Raw genomic sequence first — 21,511 nt, 5'->3', positions numbered from 1 at the left:
GTAGGGAAATGGGAATTTAGGGTTTTTTTTTTTTTTCTTTTTGGCATTACAGGATATTAATCCTCTCTAAAACCAGCAATAAAATTGTTTTTGGGGAGACAGAGAGGGTACCGCTTCTTAGCTTCATAATACGTTCCCCAAAGACCACCCTGTGAGGGCCCTCAGTTCTCTTTTCTGTGTTTTAGGGACACTGTTAGGGACGTTGTCCTGAAGAAATTTGCTGGACCCTATGACAAAGGCGAGTACTCGCCCTCTATCCAGAAGACCCTCTATGACATCCAGGTGCTCTCCCTGGACCAGGTTCCTGAGGTAGGTTTTGTCACTTGCCATTCCGAGGACTGAGAGAACTTGTGTCTCCTGTCAGCTCTGAGAAAGAGAGTTAAAATAAGAAAGTGGAAGACACATGAAAAATGACATCTGTTGTTGCTCAAAAGCTTGTTATAGAAAGTGAGAAGAGAATAAAAAAATGTAAAAATCTGTCTGACCTGAAAACACAGGCCACTGCTGTAGTTCTTTAGTTTTGTTGAAAATTCTGAGTCTCTTCAACCCGCTACAATTTAGGACACTCAGATGCCCTGAAGGAGGGGTAATTATCCCAAGGGTCTATGTTTCAGGAGAGCCAGAGAATGAAGGATAAATGCAGAGATTTCATCCATCCATCCATTCGATATTATTGTATGGTTATTATGTCTCTGTCAGCATATGAGGAAATCAGAGATAAATTAGACATCCTCCCTACCCTCAAAGAGTTCATCATTAAGTGAAAGAAGAAAATAATTAAACTTACAGTTCAATAGAGAATAGAATATTATGGAAATTCAGAGGAAGTCACCTAACTCTGGTGCAGGGGATAGTGCAAGCCAGGCTTTCTGGAGGAAGAGGCATTTGAGCTGAGTCTTAAGGGACAGGTAGGGGTTATCTGAGTTCATACTCAAGGGTGAGGGAGGGGGTAGGGATGGAGACAGGAGGCAGCATGGAACAGTCATTTACTGTTGGCTGAGGCTCTGCCACAAGTGAAGCTCCAGGAGCGAAAGTCTTTCCATGTGTCTAGAGATGAGTTGGGAAGCAGATTGGGAGACCCTTTGTGGGCTTCTCTGTAGAGTCTGTATTTTACCCTGAAAACTCTTAGGAGCCGCTGAGGGATCTAAGCAAGGTGTGGCACTACCAGATTTGCACTCTAGAAAGACCACTCTGAAAGACATGTGATAGATTAAAGGGATGATGGGCCATAGACAAGGAGACCTGTTGGGAGGCTGTTGCAGAAAACTGGCAATGAGGATGTGAACTAAGGCCATGATGGGATGGAGAGGAACAGTGCCATCCTTAGACCTGGGCACAAGAGACTCCTGCCATGGCCCACACACCCCCCGCCAAGCCCTCCTCTAGCTATGCCTCTCTCCGCTGGATGAGGAGTCGGTGGGACCAAGGCAACAAAGACTTCAGGAGCCCGTGTTTCCCCTTCTAGACCATTCTCTGGATGTTTACATCCCAGAATGTCCTGCCCAAATAATTCCGAGACTACTCCCAGAACCTGTGCAAGCCTGTTCCCCAGATCTATCCCCTAGAGTGCAGGTCATGCCATCAGTGTACCCTTAAGCCCGAGAGTGAGAAAAGGGGCAGATGTTTGCTAGAGGTATGAATGGGACTTGACATGCAAGCTGGGGTAACCACCCACATGAGTCTAAGGGAGAAGATGGGATGGCCAGGGCTGAGGGCTGGCTCTTCCCATGATGCTGGGTCCTGGCATGATGCTGCAAGGAATCAGAGAATTTTAAATTCGATCCTGACCTTCCAGATTGTGATGAAGGAATATTTGTCAAGTTAGAGGGACAGAATATATTTCACTTGAAAGTATGTTAGCTTGATTCATAACTTTTAAATCTTTAAACATCTGGTATGGGGACGTCCAATTTTACTCTTACTCCGGGGCCTGCAAATGTTAGGGACAAGCCTGGAGAGGAGGGAGTGGATGGAGGGGGAATTTAAGAGGTCGACGAGCCAGCACCAGGAGGCCAGTTGGATGCTGCACATGTCCCAGGTTTCTGACCCAAGGAGATTTTACTTTTCTGAGAAACGGATTTCATACACAGAGAGAAGAGTGGGTCCATCATTTAATAATAGTACTAGCAGGAGAGAACAGTGTCAAGCAGTAGTGGAACATCAGAGGAACATCTCAGAGACAGGTAGAATCTGAGTAATGAGCTAGTGGGTAGTTGGGGGAAGGAGTAACAGAGACAGATTCACAGTTTCCCCATGTAATGCATATTGTTGTGGATTTCAGATAGAAGCTATGGAAATCAGCCTGCCAAATATTCACTACTTTACCATAGACATGTCCCAAATGGGACTGATCAACAGGGAAGAGGTAAGAGAACTTCAAAAATATTTAAAGCACGTTTCCCCCCACCCAGTCTTTACCCCTCTTTATAAACTTGGGATGATACTATCCCCTGTCACAACTCCTAACAGCTCTTGCTTTTGGCATATTTATAGTTGCCACTGTTTAGAGCCCTCTTAGACTCTGGCCTTTCACTATCTGAGGCTGGAGCATGCTAGAAGTGGATGAATACTTATAAAGGAAGGTTGGAAGTTGCAGAGAGTAAAAGACAAAAAAGAACAGTGTGCCCAAGGAAATAGCTTTGAGATCTACTTCTCTGAAAATTGCCACAGAAGGTCACAGCTCCATTATTCTTCTATCATGAAGCAATGAGGAGGAAAAGAAAGATTCTATTTTCATTTTCTTCTATCGTCTCTAAGTTTTAAGTAGTCAGTTTAAGTGGAATACAATATACACACAAAAAAATGAAGATATTTGTGTTTCTAGCTGCAATTACAGCAGGCAAGTTCATTGTTTGAAAGGAAAACTTGCCTTGAAAAAAGCACTTACCCTGACTTGTTTTCAGCCATGCAAAAGGTTAAGCCAAGTCAGTGTGTCTGACTAGCCAGCCTGAAGTCCCAACAGGTAGCCTGCTGTGGTCAGTCCTGGGAGATCAGAACTGTCCCTTCCCCAGCTGGACCACTCTCAGAATGGCAGGTTTTCTCTATTTGATCCATCTTCCCATGGGCTTCTAGGATGCTAAAAAAAACACCATTCTATTGGCTGCTTTTAGTGTGTAGGGGGAGTGAGATAGGAAGGGACTGTCTATTACCACGGCCCTGCTGCTCATATCCTTTGGTAGATAAAGGCCAATGAAGGGAGTCCAAAAGGTCCTACATTCTGGGCCTGCTGATCCAGGAGCCTTATTAGTCACAGCCCCTCTGGCCAGGTACCTTGTTTCTGTTCTGCAAATTATGTTGATGGCTCCATTGGGCTCTGTACCACTACAGCTGGAGCTGGAGGCTGGGGAGCAGTGCTGGGTACCTAAGGTCATGCTCGGGTACCAGGTGTAGCTGGTATAGGGCCCTGAGTTAAAGAGGAGTGCAATCTTGATCCCACTTGCTGTCCACTCAGCTGAAGGAGAGGCAGCACTATTTACTTCAGAGGAAGGAGAGGATGTAGATTCCCAGAATGCCGTTAATTAGAATGTAAAGACTTTTTTGACTGATTACTTTTTTTTTTTTAACCACTATACATTTCCAGAACTTTTTTTTTTTCCTGCGTTGGGTCTTCATTGCTGCACATGGGCTTTCTCTAGTTGCGGTGAGCGGGCTTCTCATTGCAGTGGCTTCTCTTGTTGCTGAGCACGGGCTCTAGGCACGCCGGCTTCAGTAGTTGCAGCACGGGGCCCCAGAGCACGTGGGCTTCAGTAGTTGTGGTGCGCGGGCCCAGTAGTTGTGACTCGCGGGCTCTAGAGAGCAGGCTCAGTAGTTGTGGCACACGGGTTTTGTCGCTCCGTAGCATGTGGGATCTTCCCAGACCAGGGCCCGAACCTGTGTCCCCTGCTTTGGCAGGTGGATTCCCAGGGAAGTCCCGACTGATTAATTTCTAAAGGGCAGGAAAGGGACCTGGCCATGTTCAACAAAGGTGAAACTAATGGGCCCCAAACAGAGAAAGGGTCAGGCATCATGACTAGAGCAGTGCTTAGCTCAGGAGCCCCGATGGAGAGAGGAGGGTCTCCCAGGGCCCCCTGATGCCTCTGGCCTGCAGTGATCCTAGTTCGAAGGTGTGCCAGCAGACTGAGGCCACAGTGTCTTTTGCTCAAGAAGTAAGACACGAAGCTTCCTCTGGAGACCTAGAGGCAGGAAGGCCCGAGTCCCTTTGGGCCAGGACTCCGCATAAAGGCACCCGAGTGGCTGAACAAGCTGTCCCCACGTCTGTGTCTGCTCTCTGGGGACGGCCAGAGCCACTCTCGGGCCCTCACTCAGCAGGTGTGTACATAGTGAGGGCAACATATGAGAAGCCCTCAGTGAGTCAGGACACACTGAGAACAGCAGAGAAGTGACAAATGACAGGGTGAGAAGACAGAAGAACTGTAAATGCACAGCTGTCTGGAGCCATTTAGCATTGGGCTAAGAGCCCTGAGGACCTCAAATGTCCCTGAGGGCACGGCAGTATTTAGCATTGACAATGATTGGCGTTCAGAGCGAGTCATTAAGCAAAGGCCATATTATGTTCACCACACTCTGTATGAAAAGCAGGGAAATGTAATGCATTTGAGAAACATTTATATCCTGATGATTAAAATTTTTCAAACAACTCTTTAATTTTCTGGAAAATCGCCTCATGTCTCAACTATTGCCAGAAAAGTAAGGTATTACCTTGCTTGAAGTAACTACTGTAGGGCCTATACATTTTCCTGCTTAGCAAGTTGTTTTTTGTTGTTGATTTCGCATTGATTTGTAGAAAAAAGGGTAGGTCTGTTTTAATGCCTCTGAATTTACCATGTGGTTTTTCTACAGGTCTTGCTACCATTAGACAATCCATATGGCAGAATTACTGGTACAGTCAAGAGGAAGCTGACTTCAAAGCTGTAACATTGTGACCACCAGTGGGAGTTCATTCTCAGTTGAGGCATTCCTTAAGCCACTTGTGATGCTGGAGATCATAGTGTGTAGCCCTGCAAAATTTCAACCTAGTATGTTGATTTATAGTGTTCATTTTGTGCCTACATGAAAGAATTCTTCTATACCTAGCTCAGCAAGGTGTTTCAGAATTAGTAATTATAACATGCTTTGTGGACACAGTTTACTTCACAAATGCTGAGCAGTATTAGAATAATCACAAATCAATATTTCAGTGGTCTTGTTCCTTCCTATCTTAGAGAAGCTTTAAAATCCATTCATTAAGAAGATAATCATGAATCAATGGAGGTGTGATACCAGTTAATTTTGTGCACAAATTTAAGAAGTCAGCATTGTTTTCATCCTACTGATGCTAAAACTTGCTCCTTGGTAATGCAGAAAATGTAATGATAATATCATATTTTGAAAAATATCACCATTGTGACTTCAATTAGACTAAATACTTGAGTTCTTAAGAATGCTCTAGCATATGCATCATTGGGAGTATATTTCCACTCTAAAAGTACTTTTTTAATCTTAATGCATTGGTTTTATGACTTTTACAACCCTTAAAGAATATTTAGTTTACACTGAGGCACTGAAAAAAGTGTAAATGGTTTTTCTTTGAATAATGCATCACTTTGGCACAAAGAGCCACATTTAATAAGTGGTAAGTCAATACCCAGGTGGTTGAATATACATATAGAAAGACTAGAGACTATATTTATGACAATATCAGGAATGATGATTTCTGGATGGTGGGATTATGAGTGACTTTTATTTTTTTTGTCATGTGATTTTCTGAATCTTCCAGGTATGAACATTTATTAATTTTATAATCAGGGAAATAAATTTAACTGATGATTTAAAGATGTATGCAGATCTGAGTGGTGGTTATCTTTGTATCAGTTATCTAACACTACTGTTGTATATATACCATAAAGCTTCATAAACTATAATTTTAGCAATCCATGACAAAAACTTGTGCACATGAACATTCTAGATAACCTTCCTCCATTTAAAAATCTCTATTTATTTAAACTTTTTGTCTACATTTTTTTTTTTTTTTTTGCAGTACGCGGGCCTCTCACTGTTGTGGCCTCTCCCGTTGCGGAGCACAGGCTCCGCACGCGCAGGCTCAGCAGCCATGGCTCACGGGCCCAGCCGCTCCGCGGCACGTGGTATCTTCCCGGACCGGGGCACGAACCCGTGTCCCCTGCATCGGCAGGCGGACTCTCAACCACTGCGCCACCAGGGAAGCCCTTTGTCTTCATTTTTAATAAATACTTACCTAAGAGTACTTAGTATTATTTGATAATTCTGCATTCACCTTTATGATACTGCTACTTAAGGCGGTATGGTGCCGTGTTTGATTGCACAAACTCATTTAAATCCTGGCTCCATCTCTTACTAGTTCTGTGACAAGATTCCTCATCTGTAAAATGGATATGAAAATAGAACCTACCTCATAGGTTTTTTTGAGGATTAAATGAATTAATGTTTGTAAAGAGCAATGGTAGTATTTATGCCTGACACATAGAAATTTCTGTGTTTGTTAAATGAAAAATCCTGCCTTCTTTTCATTTGTTGTTAGACCTACATGGAAAGTCATCCCTGGACTTTATGGGTGAGATGAGAGACGGGAGGTCTGAGAGCAGCAAACCGTAGAAGGTGCCACAGGCCATTCTCGAGCTGCTGCCTACTTGCAAAGAACATGAGATAAGAAGGATAAAGTAATGTGATAAGGAATGTTTTGTGCTACATTGACTATTCATGTTACAAAATGTGCTTCTACATCATGTAACTTGCATGGCCAAATGGCTAGTACATTTTATTCCTCTGCTGATTTGATAATTCTCTGCAAAGAGGAATTTAGACTCTAACATGATTTTTCCTAAAAGAAAAACAAAAAAAGAAAAAAACTTAATTAGGCCCTTTTTACTCGATATGTTTTGGTCATATAAATTTTAGAAACACTGTATTTGTTTCAGAGAAGAGCAGAATTCTTAGAAATTGTGGCTTATTTTATACATATATGCATTTTGCTTCTCCTGAGTTCTTAAAACATTTATTGTAATGACTTGCAAATGAGCTATTGGAAATTATATCCTAAGTGTGTGGCAGGAAAGCCTGTAGTCTGTGAAAATTTCAAGGACCAGGTTACTGTTTTGTGAAGGATGTTGTATGGTCAGGCCACTCAAGATGGCTGTTCTCTTGCTCTCTGTGCGTCCCCTGCTCTACCAGTCCCTGCTTCACTCACATGACTATCCAATCCTCTGAATCATAAGGCTTAATCAGTAACTGCCTATGTGCTTGCCCCCTGCCCCAGCTGCTGGTTTCCCTGGTAACTGATGAGCCAACCTGATGTCAATTCCGCCTATAAATGGTAGCCTTCCCCTCCCCCAAGTAGTGAGGATTGTTGCCATGTCCTGTCTGCCATCTGCCAGACACGGTAGGGTGTTGCTCCAGGACCCTTTGTTTTGGATGTGTAAGAGCTCCTATCCAATAAGCCACTGGTGTCTCTGTCTCTGTCTCTGGGCTCTTTCTTTGGTCTCAAGCCTGGGCAACTACAAGGCTTGCAGTCCTGCTGGTGCAGCCCAACAATTGGTGAGTCAGCCAAGAGGCCAAGGAGGTTCCTGTGAGCACCAAGATGTCAGGAACTAAGGACAGGAAACGGAAAGTTGAGGGGGTACCCCGGAGGTGGCCGTCCACTAGCATGCGGGGCCCTGTGGCAGCCGACCACCATGAGAGATGTCTTTCTCTTCCATTACATTGATGATATTTCCAGCCCCGTGTTCACGGCTCATCTGACTGCATGGGGGTGGCTGGTGAATACAGACAAAATGCAACGACCTGGATTATCTACAAAACACAAGCAAACCCCCAACCCACCACTCCTAAACAGTTACAGACAGAGGCTTTATGGATAGTAACTCGGGGACAGGCTTGTGAAATGGACGTGGCCAGTTAACCTGGAAGGGTTTGATTGGGGCTTGTGGCAATGGCAAAATAATAGGTGCCCTTGGACTTCTGGCCTCAGCTCTGGAAGCGGGCAGAGCGAGGATACAGTGTGACAGAACAGCAGCCATATGCAGCCTACAGTGCCTTACAACAGGTGGGAAACATTGCAAAAGGCCTACCAAAGTCATCAACGAGAAAAACCACTTTTTGTGGTCTAAAACAGCTATGCACGCTATACAGCATGCCCATGGACATTGAGAGTGACCAAGGAACCTACTTTACTGGCCATGAAGTTCAGAAATGGGCTGATAAAAACACCATACACTGGCGTTTCCACCTGCCTTAAGACCCCACCGCTGCCAGGCTAATCGAAAGGAGGAATGGGCAACTTCAACAACAATTGAGGCTCCCAACACAGGGACACACCCCAGGAGCAATTGTCCCAGTGCCTCCGCCATGTTAACCCAGAGGAAATTAGTCCACATCATCCAAGTTCAACTGTTGACCATGGAAGGACCACCGCCAGCTATTGGTCAGGACAATAACTCGCTTCTGCCCTGGCCACAGGATCTACGCCCAGGGGAACCCACCACGGAAAGGCCCGGGGACTGGCAGGTAAGCCCCCGGTGGTTTGAGTTTGCCGCCCTGCGGGCAACAGGATTAGGAAGGACTTGCCGGTTTCACCTGTCTTCTGCCTGGCCCCAGCCGAGACTACTGAGGTAAGTAACCCGGGCCCTACTGAGAAAGGCACCGCTGTGTTAACCCTGTGGTCTGCTGTTACACCGCCCCTCCCGGCCTCGGCACCGGCTGTGGGCACTGAGGGCGGACAGGCGGGATGGTGCTGCCGGCCAGGACAAGAGCGTAGGCAGGGGTGGTGTCATCTAGAACGCTGTTTCTGCTTGTAGGTCGCTTAACGGTCGTGATCTTCCCGGTATCGTGCCTGTTAAACATCTCACATTTCGTCCCTAGTCTGAGCAGAGGGAATCTGTTCCTACTGGGCAGCAGTGGTGGCCTCACTGAAAACGAGTCTGATTTCTGGGTCGACAGTGAGACGCTGTTGTCGTCCTCCTCTGGACTTCATGGACACCTGACATAAGCGCCGGGCTTCCTGTGGATACTCCTTAGCTGCTGGTGTGCGTGCTGCATTTGCAGCATCTGGTTGCAGTGCACCTCTACACACCTGACCCCAGGGGTACTGCGGAAGAGGGGCAGACCCAGATGGTTAGGGCCGTGCAGGGTGCGTGGGGATGGAGCGTGTGGTCAGCCCCTCCAGATGGCTGTTCTCTTGCTCTCTGTGTGTCCCCTGCTCAGCCAGTCCCTGCTTCACTCCCGTGACCATCCAATCCTATGAATCAAAGGGCTTAATCAGTAACTGGCTACATGCTTGCCCCCTGCCCCAGCTGCTGGTTTCCCAGGTAAGTGATGAGCCAACCTGACGTCAATTCCCCCTATAAATGGTGGCCTCCTTCCCCCCCAAGAAGCGAAGATTGCCGCCATGTCCTGCCTGCCGTCTGCCGGACGCGGTGGACCCTTTGTTTTGGACGTGTAAGACCCCCTATCCTCTACCCAATAAGGCACTGATGCCTCTGTCGCTGTCTCCGGGCTCTTTCCTCAGTCTCAAGGCCGGACAATTATAAGGTTTGCAGGCCTGCAGGGTGCAGCCCAATAGATGTCTTTTTTGTGGTTAGAATTGTAAATTATATGCAGAAAACCAGGCTTCCTGTTTCACCTGCTCCTCTCAGCACTGACAGAGGAGCAGGCTGTCCTGAGCTGCAAACACCTGTGAGGTAATTTGTATCAAAACACTATGTAATTCGTTATGGAGGGTCACATGGACTCTATTCCAATTTTCTGGGAAGCAGAGCTGCTCTCACAGCACTTTTCCCTCTCATCGCTGCATGTTTAGCCCAACCCCTCAAGTACTTTCATAGAGGAATAAAGCAGGCGATTCTAGCCCATTCACTACCTGGGAGGCAGTCTGCATGGTCTCGGTGGAGCAGCTGTCACATGGGGCTTGGGGTTTTGGCAGCCAAGATTCTGGCTAAGACTTATTCCAAATCCTCTAAATCTCATCTCATAGGTTTTCATAGAGACAGGCTCAGAAAATGTCACTTCCTTTCCTTTTTACAGTTAGACTTAAGTTCATATCATTCTTTACTCTTAGTAACCTGCTTTTTCTCCCTTTTTTTCCCCCCAATATAATAGAAGTAACTCTTGAGACAACATTTTACTTTGTCATTGAAACAGAATATGTCCTTTTCAATCACCTGCAAGATTCAACTACAGAAGTCTGAATTTCTCTAACCTCCTAACCCTCTATTCAGGGAAAGCACTCTCTTTCCTTTGGACTTGGGGCTGTCTGGACTTTTCGTTTTGTAGTCTCCTTTATAAAACCTTTGTAACTCCTGCTTCCTCGCCTGCATGTATGAGGAAACCAAAGCTTATTTCTAAAGACATGGATTTCCAGTCTTCTAACCAGACGCACTGGGTTATTCCTGCTTCCAAATACTAGAATCTTCATCTTTTATTTTTTATAGTCTTTGTTCTTGCTTCTCCCAGAGCTCAGGTGCCCAACTCTTTCTCAGAAATTCTTAATGTTCTTTGGATCCTATGGAGACCCTATTGTACATATAATGGCTATGGACCTTCTCAGCAAAACATTCATTCACATCTCTACAGATGCTCAACATCTGCTAAGGAAAAAGTTTACACTCTGTCTTTAAAGTATAAAGGATTCCATTAGAAATTTACCACATAAGGAATATATTCAATCAAATGTAGAAGAAAGGCATACTGATTACCTTTATATGAGAAAGGATATAAGTGTGTTTAGAATAAAAGAATGGTCACAGGTGTATTAATTTACTGAGGCTACTGTAACAAAGTAACACAAACTTGGTGGTGTGCCTAACAATAGAAATTTACTCCCTTATTGTTCCAGAGGCCTGAAGCCCAAAATCAAGGTGTTGGCAGGGTTGTGCTCTCTAAAGGTGCTAAGAGGAGATGGTCCTTGCTCTTTTAGCTTTGGGTACCTTTAGGGATTCCTTGGTTGAGGCTGCATCACTCCAAGCTCTGCCTTCATAATCACATCACCTCTTCTGTCAGTCTCCACTGTTTGACATTTATAAGGACACTTGTCATTGGATTTAGGACCCACACAGACAACCCAACGTGTTCTCATCATCTCAAGATCCTTAACTTAATGACCACTACAAAGACCTTTTTTCCACATAAGGTCACACTTATAGGTTCTGGCAATTAGGATGTAGACATAGGATTTTGGAGCCACCACCCAGGGAACAGTAAGCTTCCTGCGGGCAGCTCTTCTGGTAAATATTGAATCTTTAGCCTCACACAGGCTACTGTTCCTTTCAGATCTGGGGATGTCACATCCCCTTCCCAGTTTGATCACATAGATGTTTTTAAAATGGAAAAGAGCATAGACTTTGGATTTAGATAGTGCGACGTTTTAGACTAGGCTCCACCAATTTCTAAGCTGTATGACATTGGAGAAGTTACCCTAAACTTTAATTCTCTAATTTTGCAATGGGAGTAATAATACCTACTTCAGAGTAACTGAGGATTAGCTGAGATAATGCACGGGTTAGAATGCTTTTGGTTGCCAGCAACTGAATACCTTACAGTGTCTTAAATGGAAAGGCCTTCTTATTAAGTTTAGAGATAAGCTATCCAGGATTGATTTGACAACTCGGGCTCATGCCATCTTTTGCTCTGCTGTCTCCAGTGTGTGGTAATGGTTCCCCCATGGACACAAAATGGGTGATAAAGCTCCTATTAAAGATGCCGTGGTATATTACCCACCCAGGTCTCCCTTAGGACCAAAGCACTCAGATGGCAGAAGTGTTGGCCTCTGATGGCCTATAGTTGGCTCCCTCTGCAGGAATTGCCTTTGGCTGAAGGAGGTTGTCTCACCCAAGTTTAGAGCCACTCCCCGGGAGCAGCTCATATCCAGTGCTTGTCAATGTGGGAGATACAAAATCTTGATCCTCTTGCCTCAATTGGGACAACCCATCAGGGGCATTCCAGCTCCATAGCTCCTGATTGGCTGAGGCTCAGCAACTGCATCATAGCTCAAATTCTCCCTCTGCCCAATCCTGCTTCCCTATCTGCTCACAGGCATTGTTCTGGAGAGCACTCCTCACTAAACGTCCTGCATGAAAATCTCAGGGTCTCACCATGTGTTCCATGGGCAAGACCATCTGTGATAGCAGGGTATAGGAAGGGGTCTGTAAAATGGGATTTTAGGAGCTGGGCCACCCATTGGCCAGCTGGCAATGAGCCCCTGGAATGTTGTAGTCATGCCATTGTTACAACTTTTACCAGAGTTGAACTGGGATGTGATACTAGAGGCCGGGAATATACTGGCAGGGGCAATATCTCAGATGTTGCTGATACAGCCAGATGGCAGAAAAAGTTAGGACTGGGCCCAGGACTTAACTAAGAAAAGCAGAGCTCCAAGAAAGATTGAGTTTTCAACCCTGACAGGTCTGCCACCCCAAGGTTAGGGTCCTGACTGATGCATCTGGAATCTTGAATCCTCAGATTTCCCTCAACTCTCTGGACCTGCAGAAGTGACCTAATCCTCCCTGTTAAAAGCTAGCACTGCACTCCTTGCCTGAAGACAATGCAGAGGCTTCTGCCTGGCAAGGAAACACATGCCCCCTTGAGATGTATCCCCACCTCCCCTCCTGGCTACCAGACCTATAAATAGGATCAATTCACTTCGTACACTGCCCAGAGACATGCTGGGCCTGCTGCAGGAGGAAAGGGACTATAGGCCAAAAGAGTGGCAAAGACTCGATCAATATATACAGGATCTGGAGGATTATACATGGGACTTGATACTGAGGGTGCTGATGGAATAAAACCTATCAGACTTTCAATCAAAGAAGAAAAGAAGTGGTTTCCATTTGCATGGAATGGATCACTGTATACATTTATGGTTTTGCCCTAGGGCTACATTAACTCTCTTGCTATTTGTATATGTGACCTGGACCATCTGGACATTCCTCAGAGCATCACATTGGTCCATTGTATCCATAATATCATGTTAATTGGACTGGAAGAGCAAAAGTGACATTTGTTCTCTGGAGAATGGTAGAGAAACCCATCACAGGCCTACCATATTAGTGAAGTTTTTAGGAGTCCAGTGGTCTAGGGCAAATCTGTCCTACCACCTATTTTTGTAAGTTTTAATTGGAACACAGTCATGCCCATTTGCTTATATATTGTTGTGGTGGCTTTTGTGCTACAATGGTAGAGTTGGGTAGTTATAACAGGCTCTTTGGCCCACAAAGCCTGAAATATTTACTCTGGCCCTATATAGAAAATGTTTTTGATCCCTAGTCTTGGGCATTCCAGGACATCCCTTCCAAAATAAAGGACACATTACTGCGTTTCAAATTTTCTACCACGAGGAAGAAAACACTGTGCCTAGTAGTCTCTCCAGGTTTCAGAGGCGTCATGTTCCACTGGGATAACCCAATGGGAATATTCACCCAACCCATTTACTGAGTGACAAAGAGGGCTTCCAGTTTTGTGTGGGCCCAGGCCGGTGAAAGGCTCTGCAACAGGTCCAGGCTGGGTACAAATATTCCTGCTACTTGGGCCATATGAATCAGCAGAGCCTATGCTATTAGAGGTGTCTCTGATTGTGGAAGATATGGGATTTATGGTAAGTTCCAGTAGGAAAATTATAAGACAGACTCCTAGGATTCTAGAGAAAGTCTATACTATCTGTAGCAGAGAATTATTGACCATTTGAAAAATAGCTCCCAGTGTGTTATTGGGTTTTGGTAAAGACAAATGTCTGACTAAGGGGAAGCAAGGGATTCTGTGGTGGAGCTGGTTTCTATCAAACCTATCAAGTATTACCATCTGGCGGCCTAGCAGCAATCCATTGTAAGATGGAGGTGATAGATCCAGGATTAGGCACAAGTAGGGCTACAGGACACAAGAAAGGCATATGGCCCCAATCTCCATGTCATACACCACTGCTTCAGCACCTCTAGTGGCTGTAAGAGCCACACTCTTCTTATGACAGTGGTGATGGGAAATCCTTCTAATGAATAAAGCTTCAGGAAATGCCCCAAAGGGTCATCTACTTTTGGGGAAAAAAGTGGTTTTAGATAATATATATAAACTCATGGGCAGTGGCAAATGCCCTGACTGGTTGGTAAGGATTCTGAAAAGAGAAAGATTGGAAGGCTGGGGAGAAAAAAAGAGGCTTGTGAATGGATCTGTGTATATTAATCATGTTTTTAATTTTCTGTATTTTATGTTTTGACATCTTGGGGGCCTTAAAGACCCAGGGAGAGATTGCTCCTCCCACAGGTAGCTAGTACCTAAAGAGAGAAAACAACTTACTTGACAGCATGCCTCTCATATGCAAGTCAACCACCTCCTTATTGAACAATCAAACACCAAGACAATACTTCCCCTGCCCTATGTCAACCCAAGGTCAGGAACCAGAGAGCTAGAGATAGTCCCTATGCCCCTAAAGCCAGAGGAATTATTCAAACCATACAATCTTAAACTATTTACTCTGCCCTGCCTGGTCTTTACAGCGGTTACCCCCAAAAAACCTAGGCTTTCCCCTAGCTTCTGCTTCTGCCTCCTAACCAAAACCTTATGTTTCCATTGTGGCCCTGCATGGCATGGCTTGCCCCCTTTTCTCAGGAAATGTAGGTAATAAATTCTTTTTTAAGTTAAAACCTGGGCACAAGTCTTTGTGGGAGTGGTCATTAAATGTGAATATTTTTGTATTGCATAATACCTACCAAAGGGCATCAACCATGGAAGAGGCACTGGCCAATCAATTAGACAGAATGATTTGGCCAGTTGATGTCAGTCGGCCTCTGTCATTGGCAATCCCAGTGCTGGCACAATGAGCTCATGAATAGAGTAGTCATGGTGGCAGGGACAGAGGCTATGCATGGACCCAAAAGCATGGAATCCTGCTTTCCATCACTGATCATAACTGTTGCTAACAAATATCCAACTTTCTAGTGGTAGAGACCAATATCAAGTGAGATCTTTATGGCACAAATCCTTGAGAAGACTAATCAGCTACTTGGCAGCAGATTGAATACATAGATTCTTTTCACTCTAAAAGGAACAGTGACTCATCTTAACTAGAATTGATATATATTTTGGATATAAGTTTCCCTTTCCTGCCAGTGGGGACTCAGCCAGCAGCACTGTCCAAGGGCTTACACATTAATCTTGCATAACATTACTCAGACTAAGGGACCAAAATGCCTATTTTAAAGGAGATGTGGCAGTTTGTAAATGACCATATGATCCACTTGTCCTAGCACATACTGCACCATCCAGAAGCTGCTGGCCTGATAGTGATGGAGTGGTTTTTCAAAGGCATAACTGGGGCTCCAGGTTGGGGATGATACTATGTGATGATGGGGTATCATCCCCCAGGATGTAGTACATTCCCTAAACACTTGATTCTTATATGGTGCTATGTCTCCCAAAAGTAGAACACGTGGATCTGGTAAACAAAGTGTAAAAGTAGAAATGGCCCCACTTACCATCATCCTAGTGACCCACTTGGGAAGTCTGTGCTTTCCCATCCCCTCAACTCCAGGCTCTGTTTGTGTAGAAGTCCTATTCATAGAGAGGAGATACTTCCACCATGGGTTTAAAGTGAGAGTAGTTGTTTAAAGTGAAAGCTACGGGGTTGTACAATAAGCAAATCTGACGATTCTCAAGAAAGGCAGCTGTTCCCAGCCCACTACACAGCCAAGAGAGAATCATAATCAGACTGAAACCACAGGACATTTATGAAGGGGAAATGACATTGTAAAACGTGACAATGCTGTGAGTTTTCATCGAATGGTGGAGAGAAGCAGTGACACATATAAATCAAATAATTGGATTCTTAGAAAATCAAAGACATTGAGTGCTGAAATAAACTTCTAGTTGAACCTTTTATTTTACATGGGAGGCAGTTGAAGCAAGAGAGGTTAAGAGGCTTGTACAAGGTCTTATATAGATAAGTCGGCAGTGGATCCAGGAATAGAACCCAGGTCTCCTGACCCCTAGTCCAGTGTTCCCTTCCTCTTCTGTGGATTCAGATCTCCAGTTTTTCCCTTTTAACTATGTGTGGATTAGGCCAATGTTAACTTATTCTGCATTCTACATGCACACCATACAGAAGGCTGATGAATAGCCTACAGACATTCTGGTGGCTGGGAGAAGTCACGTTAGCATTAAAAATTCATTATAAAATCAGCCCAAACAGACAATTAGACAAACTGATGTCAACCTAGTTGGCTCAAATTAATGCAGATCTACTGAGATTTTTAAAAATTTTATTAAAAAATTTTTTTTGCTGTTTATTATTGACCCACACGTCTTCATTAAAATCACAAAGGTATCAGAGGTCTCCCTTTCCTTTGTCTCACAAAACCATTTTGAATGTCATTGAATGTTCATTTTGGATTAGGAAGAGGATGTATTTAGAATGCACCAAATGCCTCAAACTAACTTCTCTACGTCTTTGGGGACCAAGAAAAGCTTATATACATTTTGCTGAGCACATTTCCCTTAACTCAGCAAAACAATTTTTCATGGAGCTTAAATTATGCAAGTTTTTTTCCTTTTATGTGCTTTTATGAAGATAAAGCATCTAGAACCACCCAATATCCAAGGACCTAAGAAAGTAATTATTTTATATTTCAGTAATATTAGGGTGCACCAGGTGAACAGTATTGGAGTTTAGCATGTGTTTGTTAATTCCGGGGCTGGGTTTAAAATGGAGTGAGATCATAGTAATAAAACCACACTTTAAAGCACTCGTCATGTAATACTAATGACTGCACAATGTACTCATCCTCCATCAACCTTATGAGATTGGTACTATGGAAGGATTGCTAGCTTCCCCCCAGTATCCATCCTCCTGTCCTTGTTTAGCTGAATACTCGACTGCCTGAAAGAAAGACTAGATGTCCTGGCCTTCCTGGCAGCTAGGTATGGCCAAATGACTAAGTTCTGGTTAAAGAGATGCAGGTGGAAATGCTGTATGAAACTTCTCATAATAGGTATCTTTCTCTCCTCCACCTCCTTCTTGGCTAGAATACAATTGTGATACTGAAGCTTAAGCAGCCATCATGGACCACATAGGAAGCTATGTGTTGAGGATAGTAGAGCAAAATTCTAGAATTTTGGGACCCAACGATTATGGAGTCTAGAAGACTGGGACCCAACGATTATGGAGTAGCCATACCAACTCTTATCTGCTTACCTTGAGACCTCATATATACTGTAGAGAAATTCTGTCTTGTCTAAGTCACTGTTACTTGGTTTGTCAACTGAAACTAATCCTAACTGATACACTGGAGCTGTCTGTCCTGAGATGTACTGTAAGAATAAAATACACAGTGGATTTTGAAGACCTGAAGAAATGATTGTAAAGTACATCATTAATAATTTTTATATTGATTACATATGGAAAATGGTAATATTCTGGATATACTGGGTTAAATATATTCTCCTGTTTCCTTTCACTTTTTAAAATGTTACTAGAAAAATTTAAATTGCGTATGTGGCTCATGTTTATATTTTTATTGGACAGTGCCAGGCTAGTGCTGCTTTGCTCTCTGTATCTGCACTAGAGAATAGGTGAGGTACCTGAAGCTAAGAGGAGCCGTACAACTTACCCGAGTTCCCATGTCAAGTCAATGATGGGGCTGGATTCACGCTCAGAACTCCCTGGAGCAGCCCCAGTGCTTCCACCATTGTACCACAGTGCTTTTCAACTGGTGTCACTGGGTTCTGGCACAGCAGAGAGGATACTGGCCCAAACATTCATTTTTTTTTTAGTAAATTTATTTATTTTATTTATTTATTTTTGGCTGTGTTGGGTCTTCATTGCTGCGTGCGGGGTTTCTCTAGTTGCCGCGAGTGCGGGCTACTCTTCGTTGCAGTGCGTGGGCTTCTCATTGCGGTGGCTTCTCGTTGCAGAGCACGGGCTCTAGCCACGTGGGCTCAGTAGTTGTGGCTCGCGGGCTCTAGAGCACAGGCTCAGTAGTTGTAGTGCACGGGGCTTAGTTGCTCCCCGGCATGTGGGATCTTCCCAGACCAGGGATCGAACCCGTGTCCCCTGCATTGGCAGGCGGATAGGCGCGCGGGCTTCAGTAGTTGTGGTACGAGGGCTTCAGTAGCTGTAGCTCGCGGTCTCTAGAGTACAGGTTCAGTGTTGCGGTGCACGGGGCTTAGTTGCTCCCCGGCATGTGGGATCTTCCCAGACCAGGGATCGAACCCGTGTCCCCTGCATTGGCAGGCGGATTCTCAACCACTGCACCGCCAAACATTCTGAAGCCCCAAACATTCATTCTTAACGGCAGGAACTGCTGGTTGCTTGAAGAGTTTTACTGAGTTTTCCTCAAAATACATTTATATTCTGACAAATTTTATAGTCTTATTTTCAAATTGTCTATTTCCCAGTATATAAAAATAGAGTATAATCCACTTTACTTATTCTGTGGAGGAAGGACATATTTTTTATTTGGAGGTTGCCTGGCATCCCCAGCAGCTTTTGTGATTTCTCCCCGAAGACAACTGTAAACAGGAACACCCGGTCCAACTAAGGTAAAGAGACATCAACCTAGCTACCTATTGTGGGTAGCCAAAAACTGCTTTTGCTTTACTCACAGGGTCCTCCATTATTCTGCCCCTGTGTTAGACTAGACACTATTTTCTTGAGGTTCACAAAGACACGGCAGCCACAGTCACCAAATGAGCCTGGATGTGTTCATTTTAATCTCTTTCTCTCTGTATAGAACTGCCAGCACTGGCCAGAAATGGTACACAAAATACTTAATTGCCTACAGAGCTACAGCAATGAAGCTAACAAGCTGCTCATTAATGCACCCATTGCATGCTCTCTCCTTCCTGTAGATTCTGTTCCTGGTTTAGAAGCAGAATTAACAAGTTTTTTTCTAAGAGGCACATCAGTCCTATAGCAGTCAGGTATTTGAACATTTAACTTCATCTTGCAAATCATTACAGAAAACACTTAATGGCTCTCTGCCCAGACCTGACCCCTGCAGATCCCATTTGTAATGACCGTCAAAGACAGATGGTTCACCATCAGTTCACCATCACCATCAGCATTCACTTTTTGCATTCGGCTTCTAAATATGGGAGTGGTTGGGCAACTCTAGGTCGCTAGACTTTTTCAAATTAATGCAATAGAAGGACACTGTGTGCCTCTGACAGTGGATGCTAAGCTCAGAGGGACAAATTCCTGCTCACATAGGATATTTATTGAGGACAAAATGAAGAGACTGCTACCAACCGGTCTCTTTTTCATTGTCATCCTGTCCACTAGGTATCAAAAAATGATGCTTAAGCCTGCTGCACATTCCAATGCAATATGCCAGCATGTTTTCTTTTCAGCTAAATCTACATGCAATTTCTAGTTCCTGAATTAACTTACTCTAAGGAGGCTCTTTGTGTGTGTTCTTTGTTTTAGATCAGAGTCCAGTTAGTGTAAAAGGGCGCAGCTGCTGGTTGCAAGATATTAGGGAAGTAAAGAGACTGTAATAAATTGGAGCTTTCGGCCTCACCTAGAAGAACACAGATGTAGTTGTAAAAACATACACATACTGCACTGGCCAAAGGAAAACACATCAGCTTAGATTCTCCTGAAAAGCAACCGGTTTGTGACCTTGCCTATAAATCAATTCATTAAATGTCCTTTGTAGAGTCTGGATCTGAGGTTCAAATGTGGGGAGGGGAGGTGGAGTGGCAATTACTTTTTAAAATCCCTGGTGATTCCGATATCCTGTCTGCGCCTCTGGTTGAGGATAATCATATTCATCATTAAACAGTTCTCACATAAAATATATTGCCATCAAGGCAAGCTCATTCCCACTTATACTCATGAATTGCTTCCTTATGTAGCATGCGTTTTTGCTGTTTGTTGCAGACCCAGATCACATTAATAGAAATCCAGTGTGATCTGAAAAGAAATCAGACATCTCTGGTTTTACAGCTGTCTGGAGACAAAGGCTGCCTACCTGCTGAATTTCAAGTACTTCCAGCCTCTCTCTATGGCCTATTTTGATCACACTGCTTTTCCCTGGTTGGGGTGGGGGAAGGAGGGAGGGAGGAAAGCACCTTCAGATATTGCCAAGGCACTCAGGCCTGCCTGTCATAGGCCTTTATTCTGGGTATAAGAAAGGCAGACTATCTTTAATTTGCTAATTTTGCCTGAAAGCTGTAAACAGAGACTGAGGAATGATTTGATATTTTTTTCAGTTTGCTTTTCAATTAAGATATTTTCCTCTCTTTTTTTTTTTTTTCTCTAACAAGCATTTTTAGAGTAGTCCAGGTCTAAAGATTAGTTGAGTTAGGTTGGGGGTAGTGAACAAGGCTTCCAACAGCTGTGAAAGGTGACTGTGATAAAAAATATCCAGAGACTGAAGGGAATGTGATCCCAAGTTCAAATCTAGAGAAAAATACAATTCATAGAGAAAAATACACACTTTCAGTGTCATTTTCTCCAAGTGTTCAACAGCCGGCTGACAGCGGTAACAGGAAATTGTCCCCTAATACCCCTTTTCCTTTGTCTACAGAATAATGGGACTTTTGAATTTTACTTGGGCCCATCGGCTCTAAGAAACAAGCCTCCCTTGCAGCTTAGGTATGGGAATGTGACTGAAGTTTGGATAGAAAAATATAAGAGGAAGGAATACTACTTCTTACTACAATTTCTTGGGAGTGTTCTTAAAGGAAGGAAGTATGTTCCTTTTCTCTTTTCTTCTCCCCACTAGTTGGAATTGAAGTGGTGATGGTGAGAGCTGCAGCAGCTACCTTGGGCTGTGAAATGATTCTGGGAATGAATAGCTGCATGATGGAGCAAAAAGATAGGAGGAACTTACTTCCCTAACATCATGGAGGGCCTTACCATCCTTAGCCCCTCTATCTGGACATTTACATAAAGAAAAGCAAGCTTCTGTTTTGTTTACATTACCTGGCGGGGTAGTGAGGGAGGCAATTTTTTTTTTTATCATTCACAGCCAAATCTTTTCCAAACTAATACAGAAGGAATCAGGTAGATGCACAGAAGCAGGGCTCGGACATTCCTCATGCCATCCTTTTCAAGTAGAGAGGGCTCAAACATCATCACTGTTTCACTTGTGGGAAACTCCTTCAGAGAGGTTAAGTCCTTCCTTCCATCTTCTTTCTGTCTGATCTTCTGTCCCTTCTTTCCGACCCAGGTCTCCAGCAGGTGTAGTCCTCCTGTTTTGCCACTATCACACCTCACAGTACTTTACTATATTCTGCCTTTTGGTCTTATGTGTTTTGTAGACTGTGAAAAGTTGGGGATGGAGAATGTCTCTTTTGTAAATCCTTCTCCTACTTATGCAAAACAAAGCATTACTTAAGTTTCAGGGAATTCCCTGATAGTCCAGTGGTTAGGACGCCGCACTTTCACTTTCACCGGGATCAATCCCTAGTTGGGGAAAAATGTGAATTAATTTGGAATACATTTCTGAACCCCACTCACTATACCATTTCCTCTGTTTCTTTTCACTCTCATCTTTTTTTTTTTTTTTTTTTTTTT

General features: G+C 44.0%; 1 protein-coding gene across 1 annotated transcript in view; it reads left to right on the top strand.

The window, feature by feature from the left end:
- Nucleotides 1-5,814, top strand: part of LOC103070467 (uricase) — a 36,113-nt gene extending 30,299 nt beyond the window's left edge. Inside the window, exons 6-8 of the mRNA XM_007457219.1 lie at nucleotides 186-309; nucleotides 2,282-2,365; nucleotides 4,840-5,814. Of these exons, the coding sequence (XP_007457281.1) occupies nucleotides 186-309; nucleotides 2,282-2,365; nucleotides 4,840-4,914 (283 nt within the window). The 3' untranslated portion in view covers nucleotides 4,915-5,814. The remainder of the gene's footprint in view (nucleotides 1-185; nucleotides 310-2,281; nucleotides 2,366-4,839) is intronic.
- The last annotated feature ends 15,697 nt before the right edge of the window (nucleotides 5,815-21,511 follow it).

This window comes from Lipotes vexillifer, unplaced genomic scaffold (assembly GCF_000442215.2).
Source record: "Lipotes vexillifer unplaced genomic scaffold, Lipotes_vexillifer_v1.1 scaffold250, whole genome shotgun sequence".
Classification (NCBI taxonomy): Eukaryota; Metazoa; Chordata; class Mammalia; order Artiodactyla; family Lipotidae; genus Lipotes; species Lipotes vexillifer.
This window is presented reverse-complemented; position numbering and strand designations above follow the sequence as displayed.